Source organism: Euleptes europaea, chromosome 1 (assembly GCF_029931775.1).
Source record: "Euleptes europaea isolate rEulEur1 chromosome 1, rEulEur1.hap1, whole genome shotgun sequence".
In the NCBI taxonomy this organism is placed as follows: domain Eukaryota; kingdom Metazoa; phylum Chordata; class Lepidosauria; order Squamata; family Sphaerodactylidae; genus Euleptes; species Euleptes europaea.
In genome coordinates this window covers 167,698,020-167,713,342 of record NC_079312.1, presented here as the reverse complement: position 1 = coordinate 167,713,342, position 15,323 = coordinate 167,698,020, and the positions used below count along the sequence as shown (strand labels likewise).

At 48.2% G+C, this 15,323-nt stretch overlaps 1 protein-coding gene across 1 annotated transcript in view; it reads left to right on the top strand.

Annotated features, from left to right (window-relative positions):
* The first annotated feature begins 5,989 nt into the window (after nucleotides 1–5,989).
* The window catches only part of LOC130477401 (solute carrier family 26 member 10-like), a 194,660-nt gene continuing 185,326 nt past the window's right edge, over nucleotides 5,990–15,323 (top strand). Inside the window, exon 1 of the mRNA XM_056849343.1 lies at nucleotides 5,990–6,169. Coding sequence (XP_056705321.1) covers nucleotides 5,990–6,169 — 180 coding nt within the window. The remainder of the gene's footprint in view (nucleotides 6,170–15,323) is intronic.

The window sequence follows — 15,323 nt, the reverse complement described above, 5'->3', positions numbered from 1 at the left end:
CTTGCCAACCTCCAGGTGGTGCCTGGAGATCTCCAGTTATCACAGCTGATCTCCAGGCGATAAAAATCAGTTCCCCTGGAGAAGACGGCCGCTTTGGCAACTGGACTCTATGGCATTGAAGTCCCTCCCCTCTCCAAAACCCACCCTCCTCAGGCTCCACCCCCAAATCTCCAGGTATTTCTCAACCCAGAGCTGGCAACCCTACCCGCACTGCAGGGCAACTGAAAGAAATCTCCAATGTCCTCTGAACGCACCACGGTTGAAGGTAGGTAGTGACCACAAATCATGGCAGGCTAGTCTGCAAAACCAACATTGGTGTCCCTCTCCCCACTAGGGTTGCCAACCTCCAGGTACTAGCTGGAGATCTCCTGCTATTACAGTTGATCTCCAGACGATAAGAACTTAAGAACATAAGAAAGGCCCTGCTGGATCAGACCAAGGCCCATCAAGTCCAGCAGTCTGTTCACACAGTGGCCAATCAGGGGCCTCTAGGAAGCCACTAACAAGACGAGTGCAGCAGCACCATCCTGCCTGTGTTCCACCGCACCCAAAATAATAGGCATACTCCTCTGATCCTGGAGAGAATAGGTATGCAGCATGACTAGTATCCATTCTAACTAACAGCCATGAATACCTCTCTCCTCCATGAATATGTCCACTCCCCTCTTAAAGCCTTCCAAGTTGGCAGCCATCACCACATCCTGAGGCAGGGAGTTCCACAATTTAACTATGCGTTGTGTGAAAAAATACTTCCTTTTATCTGTTTTGAATCTCTCACCCTCCAGCTTTAGCAGATGACCCCGTGTTCTAATATTATGGGAGAGGGAGAAAAACTTCTCCCTGTCCACTCTCTCCAAACCATGCATAATTTTATAGACCTCTATCATGTCTCCCCTCAGCCGCCTTCTTTCCAAGCTAAACAGCCCTAAGCATCCTAACTGCTCCCCATAGGACAGTTGCTCTAGTCCCCTAATAATTTTGGTTGCTCTTTTCTGCACCTTCTCAAGCTCTGTAATATCCTTTTTTAGGTGTGGTGACCAGAACTGTACACAGTATTCCAAGTGTGGTCTCACCATATATTTGTACAAGGGCAGTATGATATCAGCAGTTTTATTCTCTATTCTCTGATAGAGATCAGTTCCCCTGGAGAAAACGGCCACTTTGGCAATTGGACTCTATGGCATTGAAGTCCCTCCCCTCTCCAAACCCCGCTCTCCTCAGGCTGCACCCCCAAAAAATCTCCCGCCGGTGGCGAAGAGAGACCAGGCAACCCTACTCCCCGCTCAATGACACTTTTGGAGCCAAGGAACATGAAACACTGGGAGAGTCATGACTGGATCTCCCGAGCCTTTTTATTGGTAAATAGCACAGTTGGCAGGGACCTGAATTCAGATCGTGGCTGCAGGATGGGAGGGGGAATGCTTAACCCTTTCCCTCCCGTGCTGTTAACTCAATATCAAACAGCTGGTCAGAGCTGTGATGTGTCCCATCTGGGGAAAAAAACACATGCAGCATACAGGAGACATACAGGCAAATAGCAGCCATGGGGAAGCTATTGGGGTTGGGGGAAATCTCCCCATCTCCAGTGCCTTGGGCCCGATTTGAATCAGGGACCCCAATCACTGCTATTTACCAATTTTTTAAAAATGTAGATCCAGTTACAGATAGGGATCCCAGCCCCCAGGTGGGGCCTGGGGATACCCTGGAAATATCTCATCTCCAGACTACAGAGGTCAGTTCTTCTGGAGAAAATGGCTGCTTTGGAGGGTGGTCTCTATGGCATTTACATCCCGCTGAGCTCCCTGTCCTCCCCAGGCTCCATCCCCAAATCTCCAGGAGTTTCTCAACCTGGATCTGGCTACCCTACCTGCCCATTCCCCGCTGGTGGTCAGGGTGGACCTGGCTACCCTAGTTACAGATCTACCTGCGTATTATTTAATTCGATCCTTGGGAGTCGTGAATGAATTTGAGTTCTGTTGCATTATTAATTGAAGGAGCCTGTAGAAGATTATGCAGGGTAGCCTTGCATTTCTCGTTTGCAGATTTCGGCACACCAAACCCTTTCTATTGGATGCCCCATCCTGTTGATTGGATTTGGCTTTAAACGATGTAGCCTTGCATCTCAGTGAGAAAGGTGGACTATAAATAACATAAAGAAAAATTTAAAACAAGTAAATTTAAGTCCACAAACTGCTTCTAACAAAAATGTTTTGCTAAACCCATATACCTGTGTGAGTAGCAGCTTGCTCTTTGGAAAGAGAAGACCAACTTTCTTGATTTTTTTTTTTTTAAATACCTCCCAAATGGTCTCCGGGAGATTTTTACTCATCGCAGGTGACTAGGCGAGTATCTATTTGCAGTAGGATTGCCAGCTTCAGGTTGAGAAATACCTGGAGATTTTGGAGGCGGAGTCTGAGAAGGACAGGGTTTGGAGGAGGGGAGGGGCTTCAATGGGGTATAATGCCATAGAGTCCACCTTCTAAAGAGGCCATTTTCTCTAGGCCTCCTGCGTAGGGTTGCCAATCTCCAGGTACTGGCACGGGAAAAATACAGTACAATGATACAAAACATGTATCGTGTTTCAAAACAATTCAACAAGTACAGTGGACTACAAAAAGTGACAATGAACAATATATATACAAAATGTACCAGGCGTGTTTGAAGCAGTCAATAAATAGTACAATCTTCTTAGTATATATATGTAGGAAAATAGTTTTAAAAGTCCATCAGGTACCTCCTAGGCCTCCTACGTAGGGTTGCCAACCTCCAGGTACTAGCTGGAGATTTCCTGCTATTACAACTGATCTCCAGCTGATCGAGATCAGCTCACCTGGAGAAAATGGCCACTTTGGCAATTGGACTCTATGGCATTGAAGTCTCTCCCCAAACCCCGCCCTCCTGCCCCAAAAACCTCCCGCCGATGGGGAAGAGGGACCTGGCAACCCTACCCACGCAGGCTGATTCTTTCTTGCCGCACGTTCTCTTTCTAGCCGCTGGTATGTGGCTGTGTGGGACACTGACCCTTCGAGATGGAGCTCGCAGTTTGGGGACGGGCATGATTTATTATTATAGGCTCCAGCTCGGCAGCTTGTTTGTTTTCCTTAGAACAGATTATTTAGCAGGGCCTGCGTCCAACTCCTGAAATTAACCCAATTGGCCTTGGGTTCCTCGTTATTTGGAGCAGCATGATCACATCCAAAGAAAGGAAGGCTTCCTGTAATTTTAAGGGTAGGAGAGGGCAGGGCCCTGTTGCATCACCGAGGAAGCAGCAGTGAGAAGCTGCATCAGCTGGAATTCCCTCTAAGGGGCTGCAGCTGCTGAAAAGGATCCTATGAAATCAAGGGGTATGGGGGTACAGACTTAGGGTTGCCAACTGCCAGGTAGTAAGCATAGAATCAGGCTAGAAGAACTTGCAAACACTATATGGAACAAAGTGTATTAAAGTGCATAAGGTGACTATAAATAAATAAATACATATATGCAAATATAGCTAAACAGTCCAAAAGGTACAGGTATCAAAAGTTCATAGTGAGTAGAAACTGGGACGATGTCTTCATGTATGAATGTTGTTGAAGGGGGACGATCATTTCAACAACATTCATACATGAAGACATCTAGTTTCTACTTACTATGAACTTTTGATTCTTGTACCTTTTGGACTGTTTAGCTATATTTGTATATATGTAAAAAAGGTAAAGGTCCCCTGTGCTAGTCACCTTATGCACTTTAATACACTTTGTTCCATATAGTGTTTGCAAGTTCTTCTAGCCTGATTCTGTGCTTATTTCCTAACCTGTGGTAACAGTACAGTGGTGTTTATTTTGGTTGCTCAATTGCCAGGTAGTAGCAGGAGATCTCCTTCTAATAAAACTGATCTCCAGACGATAGAGATCAGATCACCTGGAGAAAAATGGCCGCTTTGGCAATTGGATTCTATGGCATTGAAGTCCCTCCCCAAATCCTGCCCTCCTCAGGCTCTGCCCTAAAAATCTCCCACCGGTGGTGAAGAGGGACCTGGCAACCCTATACAGAACCCAGAGAGAGAACTCAAAGAATTGCCCTTATGCTTTCCTTCTATGTATCTTCTCATAGGCCATTTATGCAGGGTCAGCTTTGATTAAGGTTGCCAGCTGCTAGGTCACCTGGAGAAAAATGGCTGCTTTGGCAATTGAACTCTATGGCATTGAAGTCCCTCCCCTCCCCAAACCCCGCTCTCTTCAGGCTCCGCCCCCAAAATCTCCCACCGGTTGAGAAGAGGGACTTGGCAACCCTAGTTTTGATGCTCGCTCAATGCTCTTTTTTAAAAAGTGCGACCTTTAAAATGCCCATTCACGGTCCCGGTCCTGATGCAAAAGGAGAAATTCCACCCCCACCCCCCACTCGCCTGCTCCTTCGCTCCTTTGTTTGCATAGCCACTGGCAATGGTCGTTTGCATAGCTAAGCTGCGTTTGTGGTTTTTCATGGTTCCTTCAGTAAATGCTTCTGTGCGGGGGCGAGTAAATACAAAAGGTTGCGGTAAAGGGGCTCTTAAGAAATGCGAAGCAGGTCTGCGCCGGCTTCGCAGTCACTTCCTGAATGATGGTTCAGCGTGAAAAACTCCAAAAAAAAAACAAAAACGTGGGGCACTTCAGCCTGGAAGGCGCTGCTAATTGCCAAGCATAAATGGCCATAGAGATTGCTTATAGGTGTATTCTGGTTAAAAAGCCTTAGTTCCCTTTTCTCATCTTTTTTCTGCTCGTATCTATCAAAAAGCAGTTGTTACCTGTTATCTTCTGCATCTGCCCCCGTATATCTTCTAGTAAGACTGATAGCTACTAATCTTTTTTCCATTGGCCTATCCAAAACTGTGCTTCAGTGCTTCTTCCTCTCCGGTCTTTGTTTTGACTCTCCTCTCTCATTGTGGTATTCTGAAAAATACCACAAGGCATGGAAACTGCATTTCTGAGCAGCCTTGCTGCATCAGATTAAAGATCCGTCTAGTCCAGCATTCTGTTCCCAAACAAGGCCAACTGGATTCTTCCAGGAAGCCCACAAGCTGGACAAGAAAGGCCATGGGTTTCCTTGTTTGCCCCGTTTTTAGGTTTCAGAGGTGTGCTGCTTTTGAACATGGAGGTTCCGTTTAGCTATCAAGGTTATTAGCCATTGCTAGTCTTGTCCCATATCACAGTAATGGAATTCCCCTCCCATTCTCTCTAGGGAATGTAGTTATTTCGCTCCCATTCCTTTCTCATACATTGCCAATTCCTGTGCCCATTTATGTAGGGTTGCCAACCCCCAGGTACTAGCTGGAGATCTCCTGCTATTACAACTGATCTTCAGCCAATAGAGATCAGTTCACCTGGAGAAAATGGCCGCTTTGGCAATTGGACTCTATGGCATGGAAGTTCCTCCCCTCCCCAAACCCCGCCCTCCTCAGGCTCCGCCCCAAAAACCTCCCGCCAGTGGCGAAGAGGGACCTGGCAACCCTACATTTATGGTCCTTCAGTTGTGTAACACATGGGATGAATGCTCCTTTTTTACTTCTGTGCAACCGTGAGAGTCCCCGCGTCCTTATCCATTTGGATTCTTTGAACAGCAGCTATCTAGTCCTCATGGTGTAAAGATGCTTGAATATGAGCTGGTGCCAATCCCGAAGCCTCGCAAATGGGGAGGCAAGTTAAGACAGAGGACCGAAGTTTCATAATGCTTTCCAGCCTCACATGTCAAGTATCTCTCCCCTTCCCCCCAACACATACACAAGAGCGCTCAGATTTTCTTCCCTCGTTTGGGAGAAACAACTTCTGAATACGAATGCGGCGTGATAAATGCAGCATGTCTGCCAACTGTCGTTCTAGCATCCTTGATGTTCACGAACAGGATCTGCAAATGATGCTAATTGCATGCCTCTAAAATATGCCAATTAGCTGCTGTCTTCCAGCTTGCAATCTACTCGCAGCCTCAACTCTGAGTGCTAAACGGGTTTCCAGCCCCGGTCCTAAACTTCGTCCCCATGCTTAATTGCAGCTGCCAGACCCGTGTTCACAAGGACAAGGAGTCCAGATGCAACCGCAAGCCCCCAGCGCTGCGGAGGCGTCTGAGGAGAACCAGGACCAGCAACGCGAGCCGCCGTTACATGAAGCCGTGGGATCGGGAGCTGTTGAAGTTCAAACGGTGGCCACCCCGGAAGAAGGTGAGCATTTTGATTCACTGCCTGTAGGACTTGCTCCCTTGCTTGTCTTTAGGGTTGCCAACCTCCAGGCCTCATCATGGAGTCTTGTGGCATCTTCTTTCCATAATTTTGAGTTGACATCGCTCTAACAGCAGCATGGACAGTTGTAAATGATTTGCAGTTAGGGTTGCCAGGTCCCTTTTTGCCACCGGTGAGAGGTTTTTGGAGCGGAGCCTGAGGACGGCGGGGTTTGGGGAGGGACTTCAATGCCATAGAGTCCAATGCCCAAAGTGGCTATTTTCTCCAGGTGAACTGATCTCTATTGGCTGGAGATTAGTTGTAATTGGCTGGAGATCAGTTGTAATAGCAGGAGATCTCCAGCTAATACCTGGAGGTTGGCAACCCTATTTGCAGTGGTATTCAGTCCATGTATTGAATTACATAGTTACGCTTTGGTTGTAATAAGTCGTCTGAGATGTACGTTTGGAAAAATATTTATTGTCACATTGTTGCTTATAATTACAATAACGTTTGTGAAATACAGTATTTATTTGATTATTATTTACCTGTTGTATTAGCGGTCGGTGCTGTTGTTGTTTCGGTACCTTTGGGATTTCAGCACGAGGTGTTTTTTGAATCCCAACCTCCAGGTAATAGCTAGAGATCTCCCACCGTCACAACAGATCTCCAGCCGATAGAGATCAGTTCACCTGGAGAAAATGGCTGCTTTGGCAATTGGACTCTATGGCATTGAAGTCCCTCCCTTCCCCAAACCCCGCCCTCCTCAGGCTCCACCCCAAAAATCTCCAGGTACTTCTCAACCCAGAGCTGGCAACCCTACTTGTCTTGGACTGTTGTGTGTGTGTGTGTGTTTTATTTTCTGGGGCTGGTTGTCGAGAAGAAGAAGAGTTTGTTTTTTATACCCCGATTTTCTCTACCGAAAGGAGTCTCAAACCGGCTTACGACACCTTCCCTTCCTCTCCCCACAACAGACACCTTGTGAGGTAGATGGGGCTGAGAGTTCAGAGAGAACTGTGACTAGGCCAAAGTCACCTAGCTGGCTTCATGTGGAGGAGGGGGAAATCAAATACTGTTCTCCAGAGTAGAGTCCTCCAGAGTAGAGTCCACCGCTCTTAACCACTCCACCACTCCACTGGCTCTTTCGCCGCTAGCTGGCAATTGCATAGGAAGCTGTCAGGACTCACCAGACGTTGGGAGAGTTTTTTTGGGTTGGATCCAGCAACCCGTCAGCAGAAGATGCTGGCGGTTGCAAATCCTTCCTGTATCCCTCCCCATTCCCCCGTCCCAGCAGCCATTTCTGACTCCATGAAGGTTTATTCCTAGGGTCACGGGACTGTGTGGACTGATACCCACGAAGGTTTGGAGGAGGCTGCAGTGGGGAAAGGGACGAAATTGTCCTTTCTGTCTCCTCTGTCCGCACAGCTCAGCTGATGGGGGAAAGATTTCTCCTCCTGCCGCCCTGTGTACCCTCCTGACCCGCACGGCTATTAATCCACACTGGTCTCTTAAATCCCAGAATAAACTTCCCTGGACTCAGCTAAGACTGCTGGGCGTACGGAGAAGAGTGTGGTAAAGATCCATGGTCTTTGGATCTGCAGATCACTGGATCCAAGCCCATGACTGGATCTCCCCAGCAATTTTTAATGAGCAGTTTCAGCTGTTTGTGGCCCTAATTTGGGATTGTGGCCATGCAGGGAGGGGAAAGGCGGTTCAGACCTTCCACTCCTGCATGGTTTCAGTAATTGCTGAACCCTTCCCCACTGCTGTTATTAGCTCTTCATTTTATTTTATTTACATCATTTATACCCAGCCTTTCACCCCAGTGGGGACCTAAACAGAGCCAGCATGGTTTGGTGGTTAAGAGGAGTGGACTCTAATTTGAAGAACTGGGTTTGATTCCCCGCTCCTCCACATGAGCGGCGGATGCTAATCTGGAGAACTGGGTTTGATTCCCCGCTCCTCCACATGAAGCCAGCAGGGTGACCTTGGGCTAGTCACCGCTCTCTTAGAGCTCTCTCAGCCCCACCTACCTCGCAGGGTGTCTGTTGTGGAGAGGGGAAGGGAAGGTGATTGTAAGCCGGTTTGATTCTTCCTTGAGTGGTAGAGAAAGTCAGCATATTAAAACCAACTCTTCTTCTTCAAAGCGGCTTACATCATTCTCCTCCGTTTTATCCTCACAACAGCCCTGTGAGGTCAGTTAGGCTGACAGAGTGTGACTTCCCAAGGATACCCAGTGTGACTTCCCAAGGATACCCAGCAAACTTCCATGGCAAAGTGGGATTTGAACCTGGGTCTCCCAACACTCTAACCATTACACCACACTGGCGTTCTTTAAGGACAAGTTAAAGATGGGGTGCCTACATTTTTTTAAAGGCTAATAACAGAGCAAGAAGGGAGAGAGTCACAATTAGTGAAACTATGATGAAGAAGAGGAGTTGGTTTTTATATGCCGACTTTCTCCACCACTCAAGGAAGAATCAAACCGGCTTACAATCACCTTCCCTTCCCCTCCCCACAACAGACACCCTGTGTGGTAGGTGGGGCTGAGAGAGCCCTAAGAGAGCTGGGACTAGCCCAAGGTCACCCAGCTGGCTTTCATGCGTAGGAGTGGGGAAACGAATCCAGTTCACCAGATTAGCGTCCGCAGCTCACGTGGAGGAGTGGGGGATCGAACCCGGTTCTCCAGATTAGAGTCCATTGCTCCAAACCACCGCTCTTAGCCCGTGCACCACGCTGAAGCCAAAGGACTAACCCCCCTGTCCCTTGCCAGAATTTAAACGACACAGGGAGATTTGTGATCATTGACTTAAGTTGACTCAGAGTCTTGGCCTGTCCAACCCTGTCCCGCCTGCCCTGACAAGCGGTGACTCTCTAAGGCGTCGGTCAGTGGTCTCCCCCAGCTCTGCTGAGTGAGAATCTTGAACCCGGGATGTCTGGGAATGAGCCGAGACGCAGACTGTGCGCTCTGCCACTGCGGCGGCGCCCCTCCCGGCCGGATTGCTTGTGGGAGGCCGAATCAAGAGCTGATGTTAGGGCAGGAGGCCAAGTTTCCTCCGCAAAAGATTCCCTCTCCTCTGTTCCCCCACCGCTGCACGCGCCCAGCCTTGGCAACCCGCTGCATATTTCTCTCCCCCACCCCACCCTGCTCATGCTCCACTCCCACAGTATTTTAGAACATGGGGTGAAAAGCTCTCCTGTCTGCTGCCTGCCGCTGGGGCCTGGAGTGGAAAAACGCTGGGGGAGAAGAGGAGGGGACGGCCAGCTGGCAGTCGCTCAAGGCTCGTCCACTACTTCTGGAGAATCTGGGAGACGTAGGAAACCACAGACCGAGACCGGCATCCCCTCGGGGTCCACTGAGCCAGTTGCTTGGACTGCCCCTCTAGGGTTCCCAACCTCCAGGTACTAGCCGGAGATCTCCCGCTATTACAACTGGTCTCCAGCCAATAGCGATCAGTTCCCCTGGAGACAAGGGCCGCTTTGGCAATTGGACTCGATGGCATCGAAGCCCCTCTCTTCCCCAAATCCCGCCCTCCTGAGGCTCTGCCCCAAAATCCTCCCTCCGGTGGCGAAGAGGGACCTGGCAACCCTACTCCCACACACACACACAGGTGAAAGAGAATTGGAATGAGAACACCTGGCCAGTTTTTCCTACATTCCTCTGAATACTTGGAAACCTCTGCCTTCCCTGTGGGTGGCCCCATTTCACTACCCTACCCATTATTCACCTGGGATTATCATGTTTGCTCTTAGAGGGTGATTCATTATCTGAGTCTACAGGCTTGTCTGCCATGGATCTGAACCGATGCTTTGGGGCCGTGGACAGGGGGCTAAGCCATAAACAGCCGAAGCCAAATCCAAACAAGACAGAGATGATACTGATCGGCAAGGTGGATGTTTCAGAGGGACTGGATCTGCCTGATGGAGTGGGGTTGGCATTTGAGGAGCAGGGAAAGAGCTTAGGGGTGCTTTATAGACCCATGCTTGCGGACCGGCAGGGTCTTCCGTGATCTGCACCTGGCTCTCCCGCTCTCCCTCCTCTTTGACTCAGCTAACCCGGCCACACTGATCCATGATTTGACAACCTTGAGGTTGGACTACTGCAATGCACTCTGCATTGGGCATCCCTTGGAGACAACCCGAGAAACTTCAGTTGGTTCAGAACGGGGCAGACTGATTATTGTCAGGGATAGCCAACGGGAACGCATCTTGCCTATCTTAAAACAGCTGCGCTGGCTGCCAGTTTGTTTCCGAGTTCAATTCAGGGTGTTGGTTATGACCTTTAAAGCCCATGGCCTAGGACCCCCCTATCTAAAAGATGGCTTCCTCCCATGTAGCCCTGTGCTGCGACTACAGTCCTCAGTCTGCCATTTACCAGCTGTCCCTCCCACTTAAGTAGGGTTGCCAGGTCCCTCTTTGCCACCGGCAGGAGATTTTTGGGGCGGAGCCTAAGGAGGGAGGGGTTTAGGGAGAGGCGGGACTTCAATCCCATAGAGTCCAATTGTCAAAGAGGCAATTTTCTCCAGGTGAACTGATCTCTTTCAGCTGGAGATCAGTTGTAATAGCAGGAGATCTCTTGCTAGTACCTGGAGGTTGGCAACCCTACACTTAAGGCCGCCTGCTTGGCATCAACCAGAATCTGCACCTTCTTCACTGCAACTCCTACTCTCAAACTGGTTCCTGGAGAAGGTGAGAGGCGGGGTATTTTCCCTGGAAATGTTTCGGAGACGCTGCATTTGCCAAGACTTTTAATGGCGTATAAACTGCAGGTATCTTTTTGGAGGGGGAGGGCTTATTTGAGGTTTTTACTTTGTCGGTTTTTCAATTACCTTTTTCTTAACGAATTAGGCTTTCCAAGCTGCCACGAGAAAAGGTATGACATAAATATTTTGTTCCGCGCCGTGTCCGACGAAGCACTGCCTCCCGAGGAGCGGATGAGCATCTCTAGAGAGTAGCAAAGAGAGGACCCATCACCCTAGGTGTTCGGCTCTAGATTGTTTTGCTGGCCTGTTCATTAGCTGATAATGTCAAGGGCTTTAGGGTACATGTCAAGTGAAATCAGAACTCGTTGTAATCACTCATGCGCCACGGATAAATGAGGCGCCCTCGGGCAAATCTGCCCCTCCCCGGGCCTTTGTTTCCCAGGGAACAGGGGAACCAGTGAACCATCTGGCAGGAGGGGCGGAGGGCAAAAAAAAAAGGGGGATCAGCATGCTAATAGATTTACTGTGCAGTCCTCGGAAGAGTTATCCCCTTCTAAGCCCTTTGAAATTCACCGGACGTAGAAGGGGGCGACTCTGCTTAGGATGGCGCTGCAAATCTCTTACGGTAATAAGTAAATATTGTTGATGAGAATTATCATTTTTAGAGCACTTACATAAACTCAGCGCCATGCATAACACAGCACACAAGACCCAGGACCTTGGCATTTTATGTAAGAGGAGATACACGAGATAGGGTTGCCAGGTCCCTCTTTGCCACCGGTGGGAGATTTTTGGGGCGGGGTTTGGGGAGGGGAGGGACTTCAATGCCATAGAGCCCAATTGCCAAAGCAGCCATTTTTCTCCAGGTGAACTGATCTCTATCGGCCTGAGATCAGTTGAATTAGCAGGAGATCTCCTGCTACTACCTGGCAGTTTAGGAAACAAGAGAACCTGTGCTGAGTAAGTGTAGACTTGGAAAGAGGCAGCCCGTGGCTCAAACTAACCAAATTATATAGTATAAGAAAAACGTATAGTAAATACAACCATTTACTAGTTCAAGGAAAGAGCAACAGAAGACAACAACACTAAAAATAAGTTGCGTAATTCATTCATTCCAATGCCTCGCAGGGCTTAATGCAAAAGCAAAATTGCCTGTTAATTCACACGTTATGCCTCGCAGGGCTTAAGTCGAAACTAGTCGAAATGTTCAAAACAGAAACTTAACAAAATTTACAATAGCCAACTAAGGCTTATACAACTGTAACCGTGGCAATAAGCACTAAAATTCGAATTGAACAAATTGGGCCGCCACGTACTAATCACGAAGAAACGAGTCCAAAGTCAAGTCCGTGGCAAGTGTCCGAGGCTGGACTCGACCCCTGCTGCTTAAGGAGGCTGAATTAACACCTTCCACACAGATGTTTTTCTCTGCCTCTGCTTCCAAGCCAAAACGTTGTTTTGGGGAGCATCAACAAGTCATGATCCTCTGATTGTCCACTTTCCAGGTTTCCTCTGTCCTCTGCACACTTTTTCTTAAACCTGGTTTATTACATTCTTTTTCTGAAAGAACACAGGCCAAACACATAAGCATGCCGTCTGGATGGGAAGCTGTATATTTTCAATGGTCCCACCCACATCACTGTCATTTTCTTTCTGTCAAACCCTTCATGACATCAATTTCCTCTGCACTACCAGGGGGAGCTTGACTCTCTCCAAAGACTACAGCGGCATAGCAAGGACCGATTTTTAAAGAAGAGCCCTCAGAAAGCCCTCTTGTGTTGAACACATGAAGCTGCCTTATACTGAATCAGACCCTTGGTGCATCAAAGTCAGTATTGTCTACTCAGACTGGCAGCGGCTCTCCAGGGTCTCAGGCAGAGGTCTTTCACATCACCTACTTGCCTGGTCCCTTTAAATGGAGAAGCCGGGGATTGAACCTGGGACCTTCTGCATGCCAAGCAGATGCTCTACCACTGAGCCACAGCCCCTCCCCTCAAAAAAATTAGAAACAAACTTTTATTAGCCAACAAAAATTGCATCGCTGAATTAAACTTATACAGAAGTCAGGAAAACATTTCTTAGCAGCAACAAATAAGAATTACAAACTTGAAAAACTAGTTATTTACAAAGTAGGTGCTAAATGACATTTAAACTCTTCATTTCCTTCTTGTTTGTCTTTTATGGCAGCAGGGAGAGCTCGCCGATGAGATCTGTGATAGCATTTGTGAAAGCTTCCTGGGGACTGTAGTCAGGAGTGGTCTGAACACGAAAGATGATCTTATGCTCAAGGGGGCGAGGGACTTTGTATCCCGCAAACAGCAACTGAGGATCTTTCAATAACTGCGACTTAATGATATTCCCAAGCGTGTGGTCTTTGGTACTTTGGTATCCTTGTTTATTGTAATCTTTTCCTCCCCTTCGAAGAGCAAGGAGGACTCGAAGGCCGGAGACGCGTTCATAACTCCCCGCTCCTCTTTTCTTGCAACCCGAGATCTTTTGCTTCCGGGTAGTGAGTTTGCTGCAGGGGGGAAAATGCAGGGACAATGGTAGAGGTTTCAACAGGAAAATGTGTTCAAAACTCCTGGGTGGATGCTCCCTCGCTAGTGTGAATGCCTCTTCATTTGCAGTAGCCATGAATACAACGTGGAGAATCCTCACCATGTGGATAGAGCCATAAATACACAAATGGAAAAGAGCCAGGCAGATGCCAAGAGATAAAAGTGTGACAGTGGCAGGGAGTGGCAAGAGGGAAAGGGCACAGTGAGGGGACGGAGGAAGTAATTTTGGATTTGCAGAGGACGAGAGGAGAAAATGGGAGCCAAAATCAGAAACAGTCAATGAGGAGCGACATCATCATAATGACGAGTAGAATAGATCAGGCAAGCTGAAGAACTGAAAACAGAGGTGGTAAATTTGAAGGAAGAGAGAGGAAGATTGAACATGGAAGTGTTGCAATAGTCGGTATGAGAAATGATGAGAAGGATAAGTAAGAGCATCTACTGATTCACAGGACAGCTAATAATTCCTAGGAAAAGAATCTAAGATTAACAAGTAATAATCAAAAAGGGCAAGAGTCCAGTAGCACCTTAAAGACTAACAAAAATATTTTCTGGTAGGGTATGAGCTTTCGTGAGCCACACGAAAGCTCATACCCTACCAGAAAATATTTTTGTTAGTCTTTAAGGTGCTACTGGACTCTTGCCCTTTTTAACTACTGCAAACAGACTAACACGGCTACCCACTGTGAATTAACAAGTAATAAGAGAGCCAGCATGGTGCAGTGGTTAAGAGCAGTGAATGGACTCTGATCTGGAGAACCGAGTTTAATTCCCCACTCCTCCACATGAGCCGCAGACCCTAATCTGGTGAAACGGGTTGGTTTCCCCACTCCTCCACATGAAGCCAGCTGGTTGACCTTGGGCTAGTCACAGCTCTCTTAGAGCTCTCTCAGCCCCACCTACCTCACAGGGTGTCTGTTGTGGGGAAGGGAAGGTGATTTTAAGCTGCTTTGATTCTTCCTTAAGTGGTAGAGAAAGTCAGTATATACAAACCAACTCTTCTTCTAAAAACAGGAAACAATACTTTAACACTCCAACCAGCTTTAGTGATAGCTCTGTTGGCTGGAAGTGGAAGCAGACACCCTGCCAAGCTCCATCGACTTGACAGCCAAAGAGGAATGAGACTAGGCTGTCCCACCTTATTCAGTTCTCCGGTTATCGCTGCCTAGAGTCTCTTTTTCAGTTTGCAGGGAGAAAGTTCACTGTTGCATGGAGCCCGCTGACCTGGAATGGCATAGACTCCCAATCCCTTCAGGGCCTGTAGAATCAGGGTCCCAAAGGAAGTGCTTTGTTCACCCAAGGGCTTGGCCGGTAGCCGGCAGCTCTGCTTTCTGTCCAGAAACACCCTTCACTGCTTCTGTGGCCTGGACAGTAAAAATTCTCCCAGACTTGGCTCGACCCTCCTACATTATCCAGTTTCAGGCCAACACCCTCGCCACTGATCTGTGTTAACTCTGAGAGCCAGGGCCTCTGGGTAAGGCGCCATCTTTACATGGATGTTTTCAGTAGCGAAGATGTTACTGCAAGAAGGGTAAAGATGTGTATAGGGATGCCAGCCTCCAGGTGGGACCTGGGGATCCCCTGGGGAATTACAGCTCATCTCCAAACTACAGAGATCAGTTCCACTTAGGGTTGCCAAACTCCAGGTACTAGCTGGAGATCTCCTGCTATTACAACTGATCTCCAGCTGATAGAGATCAGTTCACCTGGAGAAAATGGCTACTTTGGCCATTTTGGACTCTATGGCCTTGTACCCCACTGAGGTCCCTGTCCTCTCCAGGCTCCATTCCCAAATCTCCAAGAGTTTCCCAACATAGACCTGGCAACCCTATCCCCTGACAATGGCCAAGGGGATCTGGCATTGGCAACCCTATCTGTGTAACTGCTTGAACTCTA